Source organism: Polyodon spathula, chromosome 14 (assembly GCF_017654505.1).
Source record: "Polyodon spathula isolate WHYD16114869_AA chromosome 14, ASM1765450v1, whole genome shotgun sequence".
Lineage (NCBI taxonomy): Eukaryota > Metazoa > Chordata > Actinopteri > Acipenseriformes > Polyodontidae > Polyodon > Polyodon spathula.
In genome coordinates, this window is record NC_054547.1 from 37236043 (window position 1) to 37253100 (window position 17058).

Sequence of the window (17058 nt, forward strand, 5' to 3'; positions counted from 1 at the left end):
CCCTTTCCCACACTTCATTGTAAGGGGCCTTGCATTCGTCCTCAGTCAGAAGAAGCGTTTAAATTAATTCACCACTAATCCCGGATATGCAAAGGCGAGGAATACGAGGAAGCTATCAAACTGTCACTTGCGCACAGAGTTTCACGAGCAAAGAAAGATGGCAGGCAGAGCTGCAAAGCAGGTCCGATCAACTCCCAACACTGGGATCCGGGCAAGAGGGGTCCTGTCGGGCAGGATGAAGAGGAGCAGGCGCTGCAGCCAGTTCTGATTGCCGACAGCTTCAGCAGGAGGGTTTTCCCCATCTCTAAGGACAAACCCAGGGTCAGTAACCCTATGGTTGCTACGCATTATATATAGTGTGTAATATTTGCTGCAGACTGTAATGTATGAAGCGGTCGAGCTGTCTTTCGGCACTTTGCTATTGTTGATTTAACACATTGCACACTGTACTACATGCTACCCTCTATTGCAAAAACTGGACCCCTGCGTTTACTATTTCACGTTGTTTCATCATGTCAGTGACAGCCCGAGTTGCAGACACTAGTCGTATAGGGGTGGCTTATCATATCTCATACGATACTTGTGCACACTGTACCGTAATCGGACAGGATCGTTTCAATTTTTACTACTAACCTGCCACCCGGTAAGTATTGTCATTTGATGTTACATTTTCCCATCAGTTTTCAACTGTGTTATAGTTATTTTATTTTATTTTATTTTGTATGAGAATCACGGTACACTTCTCACTACATAAGCGTGCTATTAAGTAATGCTTGCTGGTGGTTGACAGCACTCATTTATTCAGTATGACACGTCAGAATAATGTCATTTAAAGGGGGACAACATGTGGTCTGCAGTGGTCTCTTTTGGTGGTTTGTTTAGGTTAAGAAGCACGACCCCATCACAGTAACATTCCGAAATGACGTGTAGCACTAAAAAAAAAAAAACAGAATGAGACTCGAACAGCTTAAAAATAAATCCTATTGCATAGCAGTTTTACCCATTCCAGGTTTTACTGTGAGCGTGATTAGCCACAGTGTATAGGTAACAAGCTCTGGTGTATTTTATTAAACTCCTAGTAAAACCAGGAAGGGCTCAAACTGCTAAGCAATGGGAGTTCCATCCCTGGACAGTATGAACAGTTGAATAGTTAAACCGATGTCTTGTTTTGCTCCCCCAGGCTCTACTCCCACTGGCCAACGTGGCGATGATCGACTACACCCTGGAGTTCCTCACAGCCGCCGGCATCCAGGAAACCTTTGTCTTCCTCTGCTGGATGTCCAATAAAATCAAAGAGCACCTCCAGTACGCAGCTCTTTACGGATCATCCATGAGACTCTCTCAGCCCATCCATTTCCATTGCAGCACTGTTTTTAACAGCTGCTGAAAATCAGTTCAGTCTTGCAATGAAACACACTGGGAGAGCCATGGGTGCCAAAGCGTTTCTCTATGAGCAGTGCCAGTCTACCTCAGATGTAATTCCAGTTGGGGGAGGGGTATGATTGCTTTTGTGTATCTCCTTCACAAACAAACCTCAGATTGATCCCGGATGTGTTTATTGTTTTTGTACAGGAAATCCTAGTGGTGCCGGCCCACCTCCCCTAACACTGTGCAAATCATCACCTCGGAGCTGTACCGCTCCCTGATGGATGTGCTGCGGGACGTCGACGCCAAAACACTTGTCCGCTCTGACTTCCTCCTCGTCTGCGGGGACGTTGTGTCCAACATTGACAGGAGCACAGGTGAGTGTGAACCGCCCCACCCTGCAGGTGTCTTACTGAGATACGGGATGGGATAGAAATGAGACTCTATTGCATAGCAGTACTGCTAGTGTAGTCAGACACACCAGAGTGTTACCTATACACTGTGGTTAATCAAGCTTGTAGTAAAACCTTGAATGGGTGTAATTGCTATGCAATATGTGTCTTATGTCCATCCCTGTACAATTACTGGTCATCATAGTTCATCCAGTGCCTCAATATCGGGTAGCACTGCCCCATTCTTTGCAGATGTCTGTCTCCTGCCATACTGCAGATCAGATGTGTGTACTTGAAGCAGAGAGAGAGAGATTGGCAAGAGTCCCTTCCACCTGCAGTGTCTCTGATGCGACTGTCTAATCAATGATTATTATGTCTTCGGGGATAGTCTCCCATTGCATAATACCTCAGTCAGTTCTAGGTTTTATTAAGAGCTTTTGTGTTTCGACACACCTGACTTTTTTTTTTCCTATACTGTGCATATTGGCAAATTGAGCTCAAAGCAGCTGGGAATAGCTGTGTTCGTCCTTGTTGCACACACTTCTACCCCAGTCAGCTCTGTTCAACCTGCAGGGTTGTATTTATTATTATTATTATTATTATTATTATTATTATTATTATTATTATTATTATTATTCTCTCCAAGGAACCGTCGCAAGAAGGAAAAAAACATTTCTGTGATGACCATGATTTTCAAAGAGTCCTTTCCAGGTCACAGATCTTGTTGTCAGGAAGATGACATCATCATTGCCGTGGACAGCAAGACCAATCGGGTTCTGCACTACCAGAAAACACTTGGGCTGAAAAAACTCCAGTTCCCAACGGTAAGCATGCTTTTAGGGCTTGGGTCCTGCCCGGTCTTCATTGGGGTGCATTTAGGGCTTTTAAATGCCTGACCACACAGGAGCCCGAAGCAGTACATTCATACTGTAGAGCGAGCTTCACTGTCTTGTTCTCTGCAAATCAGTCATGATACACTCTTTTTTTTCATCCCCTTTTTTGCAGACTGTTTTCCACAATGGAAGTAATGAGATTGAAATTCGCTTCGACCTGCTTGACTGCCACATTAGCATCTGTTCACCGCAGGTAAATCTGCCTCTTCAAGAGGCGGAACTCTCCATTATAGGACCAGAGATGCTTGAAACAGAAGCTCACTGCATAAATGCAAAATAAAGAGGTACTCCTTTTAACTTGCTTTCAAATTGTCACAACAGTAACCTGTGCTAGGCCTTTTGTTCCAGATCGACTCTTGTTTAAGTGTGCAGGTACATTAGCGTAATGCGTTTTTGTTTGAAATGCAATTCGTTCTCTTGGGCTTCAGATTCTAGGGAACCAGATCCTCCTCCACGTGACAGGAGAGCAGTACGGCACAGGCCTGGACTCTTCAGCAGTACGCTGTACTCGGCTCTGTGGGTTTGATTTTATCATTTCGATTATTTTAAGATGGAGGCCGGTGATGGGCCGAATGAAGCCTGGACATTGAGGTCTTTTGTTTATTCCCAAGGTACAGTTCTGCTGAGGTGGGGTCAGAGGGTAAAGGTTACATATGGAGAAGAGCCAATGTGTTGGAGGCAGAAGACGAGTTATCGTAGTGTTTGTGGGGTAAGAAATATCACATGAGCTGAGTGTGTAATGTTACAGTAACATCGCGATATGCTGTTCATGAAACTTTTGTGCTATTAGGTGGCTTTGTATGTCATACAATAATATCATCTGCATGATAGGATGGACTATTTAAAAGGCAAAGCTTTTTTTTTTTTTGTAGTAGTAGTAGTAGCTTAATTGGCCACTGTGCACCGGTAAGTTCCGGTATCTCTAATTAAACTTCCGGTAAAAACTGGAATGGCTCAAATGGTTTTGCAGTCTTCTTAACCTCTCTGCAGAGTAGATATATTTCTATGCTAATGCCTTGACCGCTGTTGCAGTATGTACTGCAGCTTTCTGTCCTGTAATTCCCCTCGTTGATCTGGAGCAGGTAATGTTTTGTCCTGTGGCTGCGTCTTTTCCTGGCAGGTCTGATGGTGCACCCGGATCCAGAGAGAGATCGAAAGTGAAGTGTGCGAGAGCTCCCAGGAGCAGGACAGCAGGTCCGCATCTCCAGAGCTTGATGATGTCAGCGGTGGGAGGGCCAGGTGATCCCAGAGGCTCCTTTACGATTACTGAGGCTAGGATTGGGCCAGTCCCTCAATATTTTAGAATTTCAAAAAGTACACATTTCAAAAGTTACAAATAAACATGTCTTGGATTTTAACATAACCTTTTTTTTGGTAAATATTTAGCCTAAAGAAATTCACATGTCCTCATGTCCACGGAAACCAGCAGCTGGAATAACATTTTTGATTGGTCCTTAAGAAGGTAGCATAGTGACTTACATAGTGAATTAATTTAATAGCATATCTGGTGTCTTGTGGCATCTCTTTTTGGTGTGTGTCTATTCGCCTGATTCTTGGAGCCAGATCAGATAATGTAAGTATTGGATCGCGCACGGAATCTGCTGAACAACACAACCACCAGTATTTCAGTGCACAAGAACATCTGCATTGAAAACAGGAAAGGAAAACAATGAAACATGTTTGTGTGTGTCTCTGCAGTTTTCCAGGTGGAGGTGATGGGGACGCTACAGAGGGGCATGGAGGAGAGCAGTGGCTGTGACAATCTAGTACTGGAGATAAACTCCCTGAAGTAAGCCATGCCCCTGTCCCAGGGCTTCTACATTCCTATAATCTGAAAAGAACTGTCCATTTTAATACCCACAGCTCTGCTGTCTTGTCCTTGGATGTGTACAGACTTATGAAACTGCAACTTATATTCAAGAGAGTTTAAATGGCGAGCTACACACAGACAAAATAACACCCTTGCAAATGTATTTCAGCAACAATGAAAAGACTGAATAAAACAATCCTGGAGCCATATTTGTAGTGTGCCTGCAAATATATGTATTTGTTTTGATCTTAGGTACGCCTACAACATCACTTTGAAGGAGGTGATGTAGATCCTCACTAAAGTGGTTTTGGAGTTTCTGATACAGCCGCAAGGACAGGAGCTGACATCCTCTCGGTACAACTCCCTCCTTGTTCCTGTACCTATCCACGAGACTGGAGAGAGGAGTGCGAGATCCCCACCCCTACAGTTCAAACTTGAGATGGAACACTTCAGCTCCTTGATTTGTGTAGAAACATTCTAATTCAAATGATTCTAACCTGCATTCTTAAGTTGACATTAAAAAAAAACTGCATTTAGCAGAATTAATGCTGTGAACCGATCGTGTGTACGTTTTTTAATTCGACTGATTCTTTTTATCCCTTCAGCTGTTGAAGAGATGGACCCCTGTGTTTAAAAACTATGTTAAGAGAGCACAGGACCACATGGACTGCCTGGCTGCTATTGAAGACTTTTTGCTGGAGCGAGATGCACTGTGGGCAGCTATGGTCAGTGAGCCCTGCTTTCTATTCCTTTCTACTCATTGGTCTTGGCTGAAACAGTTGTGTTTTTATAAATACCACACAGGTGCAGAGGTCCCAGAAGAATTATTTGCAGTTAAAATTAGAACAAATTCTTACTGCAGTTGCTTTTAGCCGCAGGGCTGACTCATTGCCCTGTCCCTGCTGAGCTTTATGATTGATTATGTGTTTGTTTTTTGTATTCTGTTGTGTTTGATATTGTTTGCTGTGGTGGTGTACTGAGCCTCTTGCAAGGTCATCGTTGTCAATGAGAATTCTCAATTGACTCATCTGGATAAATGAAGGTTTTGATTGATTGATTTATTGCTTTCTTTTTTTGTTTCTTTCGCAAGGTTTTAATGGCTTTCTACCAGCAGGAAATTTTAGCAGAAGAGACTATTCTCCGATGGTTTTCCCAGGGGGTAACTTCAGATAAGAGCAAACTGCTGTGCAAAAACCAGGTGGTAAGTCAACGCTGGGTGGGAGTGAGGATTCTGATCCATACAGTAAGGTACAGAACCAGGGGGTAAGTCAGCGCTGGGTGGGAGTGAGGATTCTGATCCACACAGTAAGGTACAGAACCAGGGGGTAAGTCAGTGCTGGGTGGGAGTGAGGATTCTGATCCTCACAGTAAGGTACAGAACCAGGGGGTAAGTCAGTGCTGGGTGGGAGTGACGGTCCTGATCCTCACAGTAAGGTACAGAACCAGGGGGTAAGTCAGCGCTGGGTGGGAGTGACAGTCCTGATCCTCACAGTAAGGTACAGAACCAGGTGGTAAGTCAGTGCTGGGTGGGAGTGAGGATTCTGATCCACACAGTAAGGTACAGAACCAGGTGGTAAGTCAGCGCTGGGTGGGAGTGAGGATTCTGATCCACACAGTAAGGTACAGAACCAGGTGGTAAGTCAGCGCTGGGTGGGAGTGAGGATTCTGATCCACACAGTAAGGTACAGAACCAGGTGGTAAGTCAGCGCTGGGTGGGAGTGAGGATTCTGATCCACACAGTAAGGTACAGAACCAGGTGGTAAGTCAGTGCTGGGTGGGAGTGAGGATTCTGATCCACATAGTAAGGTACAGAACCAGGGGGTAAGTCAGTGCTGGGTGGGAGTGAGGATCCTGTGTATGAAACAGGGGACCTGTTTCCGAAGCTCCAGCTCTCGATTTGCAGCGTTTCTAAACAAGGAAATAAAAATGTTTGGAGAAATAAACTGCTTCAGTGAACCAGTCTTGTTTTCTGCAATAAAGACATGCACAAAGTAAAAATAAAAACAGAAGTTTCAATAATATGAAAAATTAAACATGCCTGCAGAGAAAATGGGGGGTAAACAACAAAATGAAAAGTGACGAGAATATCCCAGCTGAGCCCGGTACACCAATCTGCCTTCAATACAGTGTGCTGGTATCATTTATTGCGAATTGAGTCATTTACAGGAAGTTTTTTCTTCTGCCATGAAACCAACAAGCTTATTTCAGTGCTGTGGCAGAAAATACATTACATATTATTTATTTATTTATTTATTTTAAATATTTGATTTTATAAGATCCGTCCATCCATCCCCAAATTAATTTATTTTTAGTGCCTTTGCAAAGTAAATCAAATAAATGATCCTAGATGGCTTTGGTGAGAACGTACAGATCCACCAACACAGTTGGATAATACTGCATGTCTCCTGTCAGAGCTGTCTTTATATTCACACAGCTGGCTAGCTACCGTGGAATAATTGTTGCCATCACGAAACAAAACATACATGCTAGTATAATACTGAAGGACATGGTACAGTGCATACTGGGACAATCCACAGACATCGTGCAGTACAATGCATGAGGGAATTCTGTACTAGCATGCACTGTCACTGTCTGCATTCCTTATTACAGTGGTGTGTGATCAGCAATGATTGTATTAATTATTTTGCAATTATATATAGTTTGGTTTATAGCTTTATCAAATTGGATTATTGTAGACAGTTCAGTAAAGCAAAGCACCGGTAAAAAATAAACTTTGAAATGAATGTTGTTGCAGTGTTGTCTTTTTCTTTTATACTGTATATTTTGCATCGTGCTTTTAGATGAGAAAGCCCCTTCAAATACTGCAGTACAGCCAGTCAGTTTAATGGGTGAATAGCACTTTAGAACCATGTGATTACGCTGATAATGGTCGAAGCAGCAAGAATGCAAAACTGGAGTCTGCTCGTCATGATTAAATCCTTAACTTTAGTGACTGGTTGCATACAAGACCCAATTTAAATGTTATTCTTGTTATAATTGATGAAAACCATAGTATCAAGCATCAGATGGATGGCATATAGAAGTACAAAAAATAATAATAAAAGAAAAAAACTTCTCTAGACTAGACCTAGTTTCAGACTTGTACAGTAAGCGATGACAGGTGTTCAAAGTATCATTTTATTGCGGTTATCTTTCAATGAAAACATAGTACAGTGCACCAGATGAAGGATTACAAACTGCAGGGAGCTTTACGAATGTCAGACTGTGTCTCTGCCACCTTGTTAACTAGTGATGAGAAACATTGAGGCACAGGACTGTAACACAGCATCAGTTTATAGAGACAAGCAAACATGGGGATCGCGACAGTATAAGCATGTTCCTACTGATTTTAGCAGAGCCCCTGCCTCCCGCCTCTTGCTTTCTTTCTCAAGCACATACTGTACAGAGTGGCACTTGCACAAAAATAATCACCAGTCTTCCACTTCGTCGCTGGCGTCTCGTGCTGCCTCAGGGAGGTTCTGTAGTCAGAGAGGACCAGAATGTAAATTTTTCCACTCTGGGGCGGCTTGAGTTTTAGGACCATAAATACATGAAGCAAGCATGTTACCTTTGACAGCAGCATAACCTGTTCCTGAGGTTTTATATATAATAATAATATATTTTTATGTAGCAACTTTTATAGTGGACCACCATCACAAAGTGCTTTACAGGGGTAGGCTGTGAACTGTGCATTATATGCAGAGTCACTTACAATAGAACGCTGATTTAAGATCTCATCCGTAGTATGGAGCAAAAGGAGGTTAAATGGCTTGCTCAGGGTCACACAGTGGCAGAGGCGGGATTAGAACTGGCAACTTTCTGGTTACAAGCCCTGGACTTTAACCACTGGACTACACTGCCTCATGTACAATATCTCTTCATTCAGCTGGACGGGTTGCACTTCTGGAACACATCATAAACATATTTGTTAATTATTTAATATTGGTACACTGAATAGCCATCACTTATTTTGTTATTATTACTACCATATTTCACTTCTCTAAATATGTTTCAGCTGACAGCAAACACAGCCTACACAACCATAACCATTACTGCACGCTTCTCCATCCCTCTCAAACCAGAGTAGAGGACATGCACTGTAGAGTTTTAAACTCAAAGTCCTACCCATAATTAAGAGGTATACAAGGCTGCTTCTTTATGCTCCCTCAAGGTAACTGGTGAGCACAAGTCAGATAACCACAGCAGCTCCTGCAATCTAACACAACGATGGCATTCTGTGACTTCACTCCATCACACAGCAGTGCTAAAAAGAAACCAGAAGTCTTTGTCTATGTCTTTGGAACATATATCTATATATGTGTTCCAAAGAATATTGGTGTTCCTAGTCGCCAGCTAATTTGTGAGTTGTGGAACAGGTGCATTTAGAATATAACAGTGGGCGTCACACTTGCATATTTTCCATGGGGGGAAATGGGCGTTTGCTGTAACATGTTTAATAAACCCTTTTCAACACAGAGTTTCATAGCCTGTTTAGCTGCATTGTGTTTCCCTACAGGGTGCGAGTGTCATCATGACCACTCTATGAGGAGAAGCACTCCGTGAAGCATGAGCAGAGCGTTTCTGTCACTCAACATGCACACAATGAGATTATAGGGGCAGGCTCACCTGTCATATTACCAGAAGTCACCTTTAAGTAAAACAAAAGCAAGGAAACCATGTTTTTGTTTTGTTAACAACGTACACCTTTATTAGACAAGAATGTTTGTTTGTGCCCTGTTGTATAATTTTTGTCAGCTGATTGTTTTCCTAAAGAAGACTATGCTTTATAGCAAAATGGCTTAAAACTGCTACACAATGGGAGTCCTATCCATTAGCCAGCAGTGGTGTAAACAGTCCAACGTTTGAGCACAGGGTTGATGCAGGTGGAGGACAGTACCCATGACAGTCTGCAGAACTATCAATTGCAATGAACCTAAACACTCTCCCAGCCAGCACCCAACTTAATACAGAACCAAGGTCATAATTCTCAAGTCCATTGCAATTGACGCAATACAGTTGATGGGTCTGATTTTCCACTGTGTGCAAACTGCCCATATCATACGTTCAATAAGGAGAGGTAATTTGCCTGCAGTTTGCACAGATTGGAAAATACAAGCCAGTGGGTTCAGGCTTGGCTGTTGTCTCTTTGCCTCCAATACTTCCTATAAATAATGTAGGCCAGCAGAGTGGCTCCTGCGAGCCCAGAGAGAGCCGTTAGAACCTTCCACATGCTGAGGGACGCCTGGTGCTGCTGTAGGAAGCTCTTGTAGTCAGAGAGGAGCAGGAGATATTCCTGTCCGTCCAGCGGGGGCTGCAGCTTCAGGACTCTCCCAGGCTCCAGGACCAACTCCCCGAATCCGGTCAGGGTGGCCCGACCCGCAGCATCTCCTCTGTCTCCTGCAGCCCGACTGGCTTCTCCCCACTCAGCCCCTGTGCTATGTAGTCAACGAAGCCCTCCTGGGCCTTGCGCAGGCGGCGATACACGGGTTCGAGGCAGAGGTTGGAGGCCTCCAGCGGGGAGACCACCTGAATAGAGACCCCATCTCCTCCGTCACCTCCACGGGGGACCAGGCTGAAGGGGACAGTGTTGGTGCTCTCCTTTGTGTTCTGCTTTCTGTCGTTCCTGGGGGTGCATAAACAAAACATGTCGTTCATTGTAGGATTTTCACTTTTGTTCCTTTATAATCTGTTAGTATTTCCACATGTAGCACAAACACACACACACACTAACCACTTGTTTGTGATGCTGCTCCAGACCTTCTTGTGCTCCTGAACAATGACCTTTTGAATGACTCCGAAGCATCTGGGCACGTACTGGCTGGCCAGGGGCTCCCCCTGTGGCTGAACGATTCCTGGAAGGGAAGGGAAGCGAAGGAATGAAAAGCTAACCTTCTTACCCAGGGCAACCCAGCAGCACAAGCAAATTACTTACATTTATGTCACCGTTGCTCAATGAAATTGACTTCAAATGGAAGCATATGAACAATCACAACAATTAAGTCTCTAAAATATTCTTCTTTGAAGGAACTGGAACTGAGAATTGGTTTTAAAAAGGAATTGGAATTGAAAAAAACTGGGATTGAGATCTCTGAATATTCAGAATTCCATGACAAAACACAAACAAAGGACCAAAATACCTCTAACGCGGTTCTGTGTATATACCGTATCCTGAGTACTGCTGCTCTCCACGTGGGTTCTTGTGAACACTGGGAACCTCAGTGTAAAAAAATCTCCTTTACAAACATGTTACCAACATCAGTCAGTAAATAAATCACTAACCTTCTACGACTGCATAGCCGAGCCTTTTCCCGCGCGAAGCAGCCAATATCTTTATCAGGTCTTTATTCAGCTGAACCTTCGGGATTTCCTTTCCATGAAAATAATAATAATAATAATAAGTATTACACCTCATGAAATTTTAGACAATTATAATGGATCAGAGAGGCCTGGGGTTGAGGGTGTGGGGATGAGGAGACAATGTTCAAACTACTGTATTTACCTCAATTTTGTGTATTTCTTGTTTCTTCTGCTGGTACAAATGGTAAAACAGCCCAGAGAATGCAAAGCTGGATCCCACACAGATCAGAGTCAAGGGACTAACCGGACTATCACTCATCCTAGCAGAGAAAAATCACAAAACAGCTGTTTTACTTTTTTAATGGGTTACACCTAGGGTTGCTACTATTCGATTTTCTGTTCCTTTTTATTTATTTATTTATTTGCCAAATCGACGATTAATTTTAGAAAGAATTTGCCGGGGTGGGGGTGGGGGTGGGTTATCTTTATTTTTCAATTCAAGCAGAGAATGGGTAAAATGGACCTCTATGCTTAAAAAAAAGTTATGCCATTGAAAAACGTCTCCAAAAACGTCAACATTCTAACTGAAATAACGTTTGGTTAGAGCGTTTTCTAGGGTTTATTTGAAACAATGTTTACATTTGTGTAGTATCTTTATCTTTACAAGGTATTTTTGGCAATTCGACATTTAGAGATTTACCGATTAATATCGAAAAGTAGCAAACCATTATACTGCGTTTATTAAATATGCACAAACAGGATTGTTTCATTAAACAGATTCAGTACCAAAGAAGTCTCGCTGTACGTCATGTTTACATGCTTATTAAGGAATGCAACTGTTCCCTCTGCATGCCAGCACGCTGTCCACTACACAAGAACATTCAGTAATTTTGGATTACTATCAATTGTGAATGACTTCAGTGGCAAACAGGTGCTGCGGAAACACACTGTCCCTGCTGTATTTAAACACACACACACACACACACACTTACTGTACAGATACAAAAAACAATAGAATATAAACTGTAAAATGTATTATAGTTCAACGAGTTACACTGGTGTTAGGTGGGTCTATTCTATTTGTTTTGTCGAACCAGTATGACCAGTTGAAAAGCACCAGCTCTGACCACTGCTGGTCACTGCATTCATTTTCCATACGGGAAAAACATGCAAGAAAACCCATTTCTTTTGCAAGAAAAATATTTCTCTTAATCACTGGGTTATCCCCCAATATGTGTTCTACGGTACACCCAACGGGAAAAGGCAAGTTTTTTTTCATTTACTTACGTGCAAGTTCTTTGTATTGCTGTAAATGCAGTCAAACAACACTGTAACAAAACAACGACCCTTCCCGAGCAGTATCCGAAGCTAAAAGTTGAATAACCCTTGCAGACACCGCTCTCCCATTTCCTCGTTTCGGTTTTAAAAAGGTTTTAAAAAAAAAACAAGCACTGACCTTGTTGGGATAGCATATATTCACCTCTAGGGATCGCTGTAAATCACATAATGCAACGATTCAGGTATATTGGTCTCACCTGTAAAACTGCCCTCGCCCACACAGGCCACCTGCATGCACACCAGTGTTTAATGAGAATAAAGAGTAGTGGAGAGCGGAGACTGTGTGGTTGGTTCTCCTGCCCCTTCATCGCCTATCTAAAGGTGTGTTTGTGGAAACCTTGAATACAATACAGAAATAATAAGAATAACAACTTTATTTTAGTTCTCTTTTTTTTAACTTTTAAGTTCTTCCTTGAGCCCCATGGTCTTGATGACGCTGTATATTCTATCAGATGGCTACCAACCAAACGCTTAGCACATTCCTCTCGCGAGAGTGCATGCTAAAACTTTGCCTAATCTCTGTCCCTCTTCCAGACAGTGCTGTGGGACATGAGACATTTAACCAGTGTATGGCTGGTTTGGGCCAAGCAGCAATGCCCTTGAACCACCTAGAGTAAATTATTAACTACTGACAATACTCTGCTACTCTTATTCAAAGATAGGGATAGCATTTTATACAAAGCGTACGTGCGCATCATTTGCAGCAGTTGTTTACAGATCTGCCACGTTTCTAATGAAATTTTGCCAAAACATTGCGTTGTTATCATATAAGTAACTTAGAAACATGATGTGGACAAACCGGCTTGTGGAGTAACAATCCAACACCGAAAGATGAAAGTTTAACTAAAAATAAATCGTGCAACTTGTATCGTTTGTTTGCCAGCCTGTGTAAAGACTAACATAATCTGATCCTCCTCTAGGAGGAGAGACCTCTCTGGTCATTCAACCCCCCACCCCCCCCCCCCCCCCCCCCCCCACCCCCCCCCCCCCCCCCCCCCCCCCCCCCCCCCCCCCCCCCCCCCCCCCCCCCCCCCCCCACCCCCCCAACTGACTGAATTGTCTGTCAGCGATTGGGTGGTGTCTGTGTTGTCTGTGAAAAGGTATTATGCCATTTCCAGCGACGTGTAAGGTGCTCCGCGAACAAGGGAGCTAGGATTTCGTGACTCGGATCTCCCTGAGGCGTTCATTTTTCCAGAGGAGGTGCAGGGTTAGAGTGTAGCGGTGGTTCTACAGTGTAAGACTAAGCAAATAAGGGCGCATTTGCTTCACAGGGATGGGGGAGAAAGACAGCGAGAGTTACAGCTCGGAGTCTGAGATCTTCGGTGAATCTCAGCGAGACGATGACCCGGTAGAGGAGGAATTCCAGCAGGTTTTAAAAGATATAGGCGGCAGGGAAAGGGTTTTCCTGGTGAGCGATGTTTTGGAGAAAAGCGACGGGAGCGAACCCGGTTCGCTAGAAGAGTTTTTGAATGAGATGTTCCCGCCGGGATTAAATACTGTAGCAGATACTGGTGATGATGAAACTTGCGTTGAGATAAAAAACGGTACAATTTCAGCAGGAGGGGGACGTGACGGGACGCCAAGTGTTATCTGCAACGTCAGTGCAAGCAGCTGTGCCGGTATTCCTTGTGAGGAAATACAACCAGCTGTAAAACTTAAAGACGAAGCAGATCAATGTTCCGGGGACAACGCCGGCTGTCGTACTGCCACGCCGGCGACCTGGCTGGTTAAGTGCTCACAGCAGCAAGGAGCGGTCGAAACACGCAGGGCGTATGGCAAAGCATGCAAAGGCACACAGCGAGCTATAGACCGCCCGTTAATCATTTTTGTTTTCAGGCACGACTTTTTGCTTCAGCCTCGGAACAGGGTTTGTCTGAAGGAGATTCTCAAGGACGTGAGGGGTCGCAGTCGGGCTGCCGGTGTCCAGCCGGCTCTGCTCGGGCTGGTGCACTTGAGAAGCGAAAGCGGGGACAGCCAGCAGTCCGTGCAGCTGCTGGAGCAGCTGCTGCAGAGAGTTTTCAAGGGGCACCCCGGCGAGGCGATGTGGGCTGGTCACTTCATACCGAAGAAGCCGGCGTGCACACTTGAAATTAAGAGAAATGCCTGCAAAGCCATCCGAGCCTCGCTTTCGGTGCCACGGTTTTTGGGGTTGAAGTGTGACAAAATTTTTACACTGGTTTAAAACAGGCGCCCAAAAATGTTTGTGGTGGTGTTTTTTTTTTTTTTTTTTTTTTTTTTTTTTTTAAATATATTTAATAACATTTATTTGTATAACACTTGTTCATGCTAGCAGTGAAACACATGTGCCAGAATTAATTGTGCTGTTGAAGTTAATTATCATGAAAATGTACAGTAAGCCTATAATCAGTTGCTACGCAACATGTTTTACAGACTGCATAACTAGGTTATTAAAGGAGTACTTTCCAGTTCTGTTTTCTAGTGACAGTGTAGATAAATGACAAGACAAAAAAATCAGGCCATTTAAGACGCTTGTACAGTGTAGCTGTGTAAAGTAAAGAATATAACGGTATCGTTATATGAGAAAAAAGATTCAGTTATAACAAAATAATTAATAGGACGGGGGAAAAAATCGTACATTATAAATCGACATGCCCTTAATAATGCAATTAGTGTACTGCACAGACTGTTTGTGATTGGTAGCCATTGGAACTGAAAGTTGAAAGCCATTAGAAAATAATCCAACAATTGTAAATTTATTGGCAGCACCATCAACTCAGCATTTCCTGTTGAGACGTGGCCTCTCACATTCTCCATAATTGCCAGGAAGTTGGCACAAGCTTGCATTGTGGGAGCTTGCATTGTTGTTTGCCCCATTTTATATGCGGCTCAGCAAATGTTAGTGATGAATATGTAAGTATGTGCCTGAACACATACAAACCTCTGGGAGTAATGCAGAACTTCACCGACTCATCATCACCACATCAAGATAATGAAAGTCACCCACTATGTCACAAGGCATGCTGTGATCTCTGAATCCCTGGGGCCATGTTCCATTACCCACAGTGTGTTCAGCAGGGGGGCCTGAACTGTCTTATCCCGTGAACCAGCTTTAGAGTACAGGCATGCTACTGCAGTAGTTGTAGTTACTCTCTACCCTTCAAGTTACAGGTGCTCGTTTACTGGGGAACACAATTGTCTGAATTTAAATGTAAATCTGATAATGTTCGCATGGAACTTGCTTTATTAAGATGAGCAAACACGAAGCCACTTTGTGGCTTGGAATTTGGTTTCAGGAGACTAGGTTTCAGGCCTTTGCATGGCACACCAAGGGAAACTTGGATTTTGATACAGTAAAGTTATCTCCTACTAGGTCTCTTAGTACCAGGATTCAAGCCACTGTTCCTGAAAAAATGGCTTTGTGTTCCCTCAGCTTTAGAGTTGCCTAAACTGCTGTTTATTCAAACAGAGTGTGTGTCTGTGTGTGTGTGTCACAGGGGGCAGCAGCGGTAGAGGAGGCACGATGTCCTGGGTTCGGCAGTGTTTCCCCTGGCAGGCACGAGAGAACAGGAGGCGGCAACCCAACTGCAGCTCCAGCCGGCAAGGTACTTCTCTCAACCACGGGGATAAAGACATGCCTGCTGTGTGTGTGCGGAGCTGCGTGCCCTTTCACTTTCTCCACTTTCTTTAACACTAACAGTTTAGTATAAATCTGTTTTTTTGTAGTTGCTTTTTTTCAGTGTAAGCTTGTGGTTTTCAACCTTTATTCCGTGCAGTACAATGCATGCCCTTGAGAGAGTGGTAAAGAAGTCCAGTAGCTAGGGAGAGCTGTGCAGACCTGCACCCAGTCCCAAGTGTGCCTTTACACTTCACAAAGGGTTACTACTCTTTCATACTCTGGATCTGTTTGACTGGAACCATGACTGGTGCTTCATGGAAAGGTCAGAGATACTGGGTTATTGTTTTAAGCTTTCCGGACCCATATTTAGTAAGTTGTAAGCATACTGTAAGCAAAAATATGGCATCGTTAGTCAAACGTACATGGACTCTAGTTGCTAAGCACAGCAAGTAATGTAATCCTAACCTCTAACCCTAATGCTTGTGCCTGTGATTGTGTCGCACCAAATATCTTTGTGGATTAATTCTCATTGTAAAGCTCACAACGTCAATGCGTTTGAACAGAAATGTATTAATTTCAGTTAATATGCATATACCATGTGTTGATCATTCACAACCATCACTATAACATGCAACGTAGGTATGTGTATCAATATTCTAGAACTCTTGTTTGCAGGACTGAAAGTTAAGTAAAACTTTTCACTTTGATATTAACGTGACTCGGAGTGAAACCAGCATTAACATGTCTCACGTCCCTTTGTCCAGGCGTACAGCAGAGCAGGGAAGAAGCCATCCCCTTGCACAGCAGAAGCCCTGTCGCTCAGCCCCTGAACCCTGCCTGCATCGCGAGCAAGCAAGAGAGCCAGGCCTGATAGAGCTCCCCACACCACTCCCACTCTCACGCCTGCTTCCTCATCATCCAGCCTCCTGGCAGTCTTCATACCGCTGGAGCCAAGCCCTGCAGCAGTACTAAAACTTTCTGTGATAATCACCCAGATCTCAGTAAACCCTTATAAAAATGACCCACTGCAAAGTGTAGCAACACATAATGAATGCATGATTAAGCATTGGGAAGCATTGTAAAGCCCAGAGAGGTATAGTTATGCATATTAAAAGCCAGGACAAACCATAGGAAACTTTGATAAATGCATAGTATACTGTAAACATAGGAAAACTGCAAATTTACCATGCAGATTTACCAGGGTGAACTTTTACAAGGGAAAACATGGTTTTGGTGTGGCCGTGATTGCCTTATGTTTTATGAATTACTGTGCACTACTAGACTGCATTGGACCGGTCAATTTACTGTAAAGTGATGCTGTTAAAAGCAACAGCAATGTTAGATCAAATAGTGACATAGAGGAGGTCTATAAAAGTATTTGCACTA

At 43.5% G+C, this 17058-nt stretch overlaps 2 protein-coding genes and 1 pseudogene across 2 annotated transcripts; 2 read left to right on the forward strand and 1 right to left on the reverse strand.

Moving 5' to 3' along the window:
* Positions 1-84: 84 nt before the first annotated feature.
* Positions 85-7175, forward strand: LOC121326611 (annotated as a pseudogene).
* A 1964-nt stretch (positions 7176-9139) lies between these two features.
* Positions 9140-12163, reverse strand: LOC121326501 (mitochondrial ubiquitin ligase activator of nfkb 1-A). Its single transcript, XM_041269806.1, is given in 6 exon segments — positions 9140-9830; positions 9833-10083; positions 10192-10312; positions 10740-10827; positions 10960-11077; positions 12045-12163. Coding segments are annotated over 5 exon segments (822 nt in total). The 5' UTR covers position 11077; positions 12045-12163; the 3' UTR covers positions 9140-9585.
* A 990-nt stretch (positions 12164-13153) lies between these two features.
* LOC121327390 (uncharacterized protein C2orf72-like) lies at positions 13154-17058 on the forward strand. The gene is made up of 4 exons (XM_041271412.1): positions 13154-14223; positions 14732-14739; positions 15546-15658; positions 16437-17058. Exons 1-4 carry the CDS (start codon positions 13369-13371, stop codon positions 16541-16543), a joined length of 1083 nt encoding a protein of 360 aa, XP_041127346.1. The 5' UTR covers positions 13154-13368; the 3' UTR covers positions 16544-17058.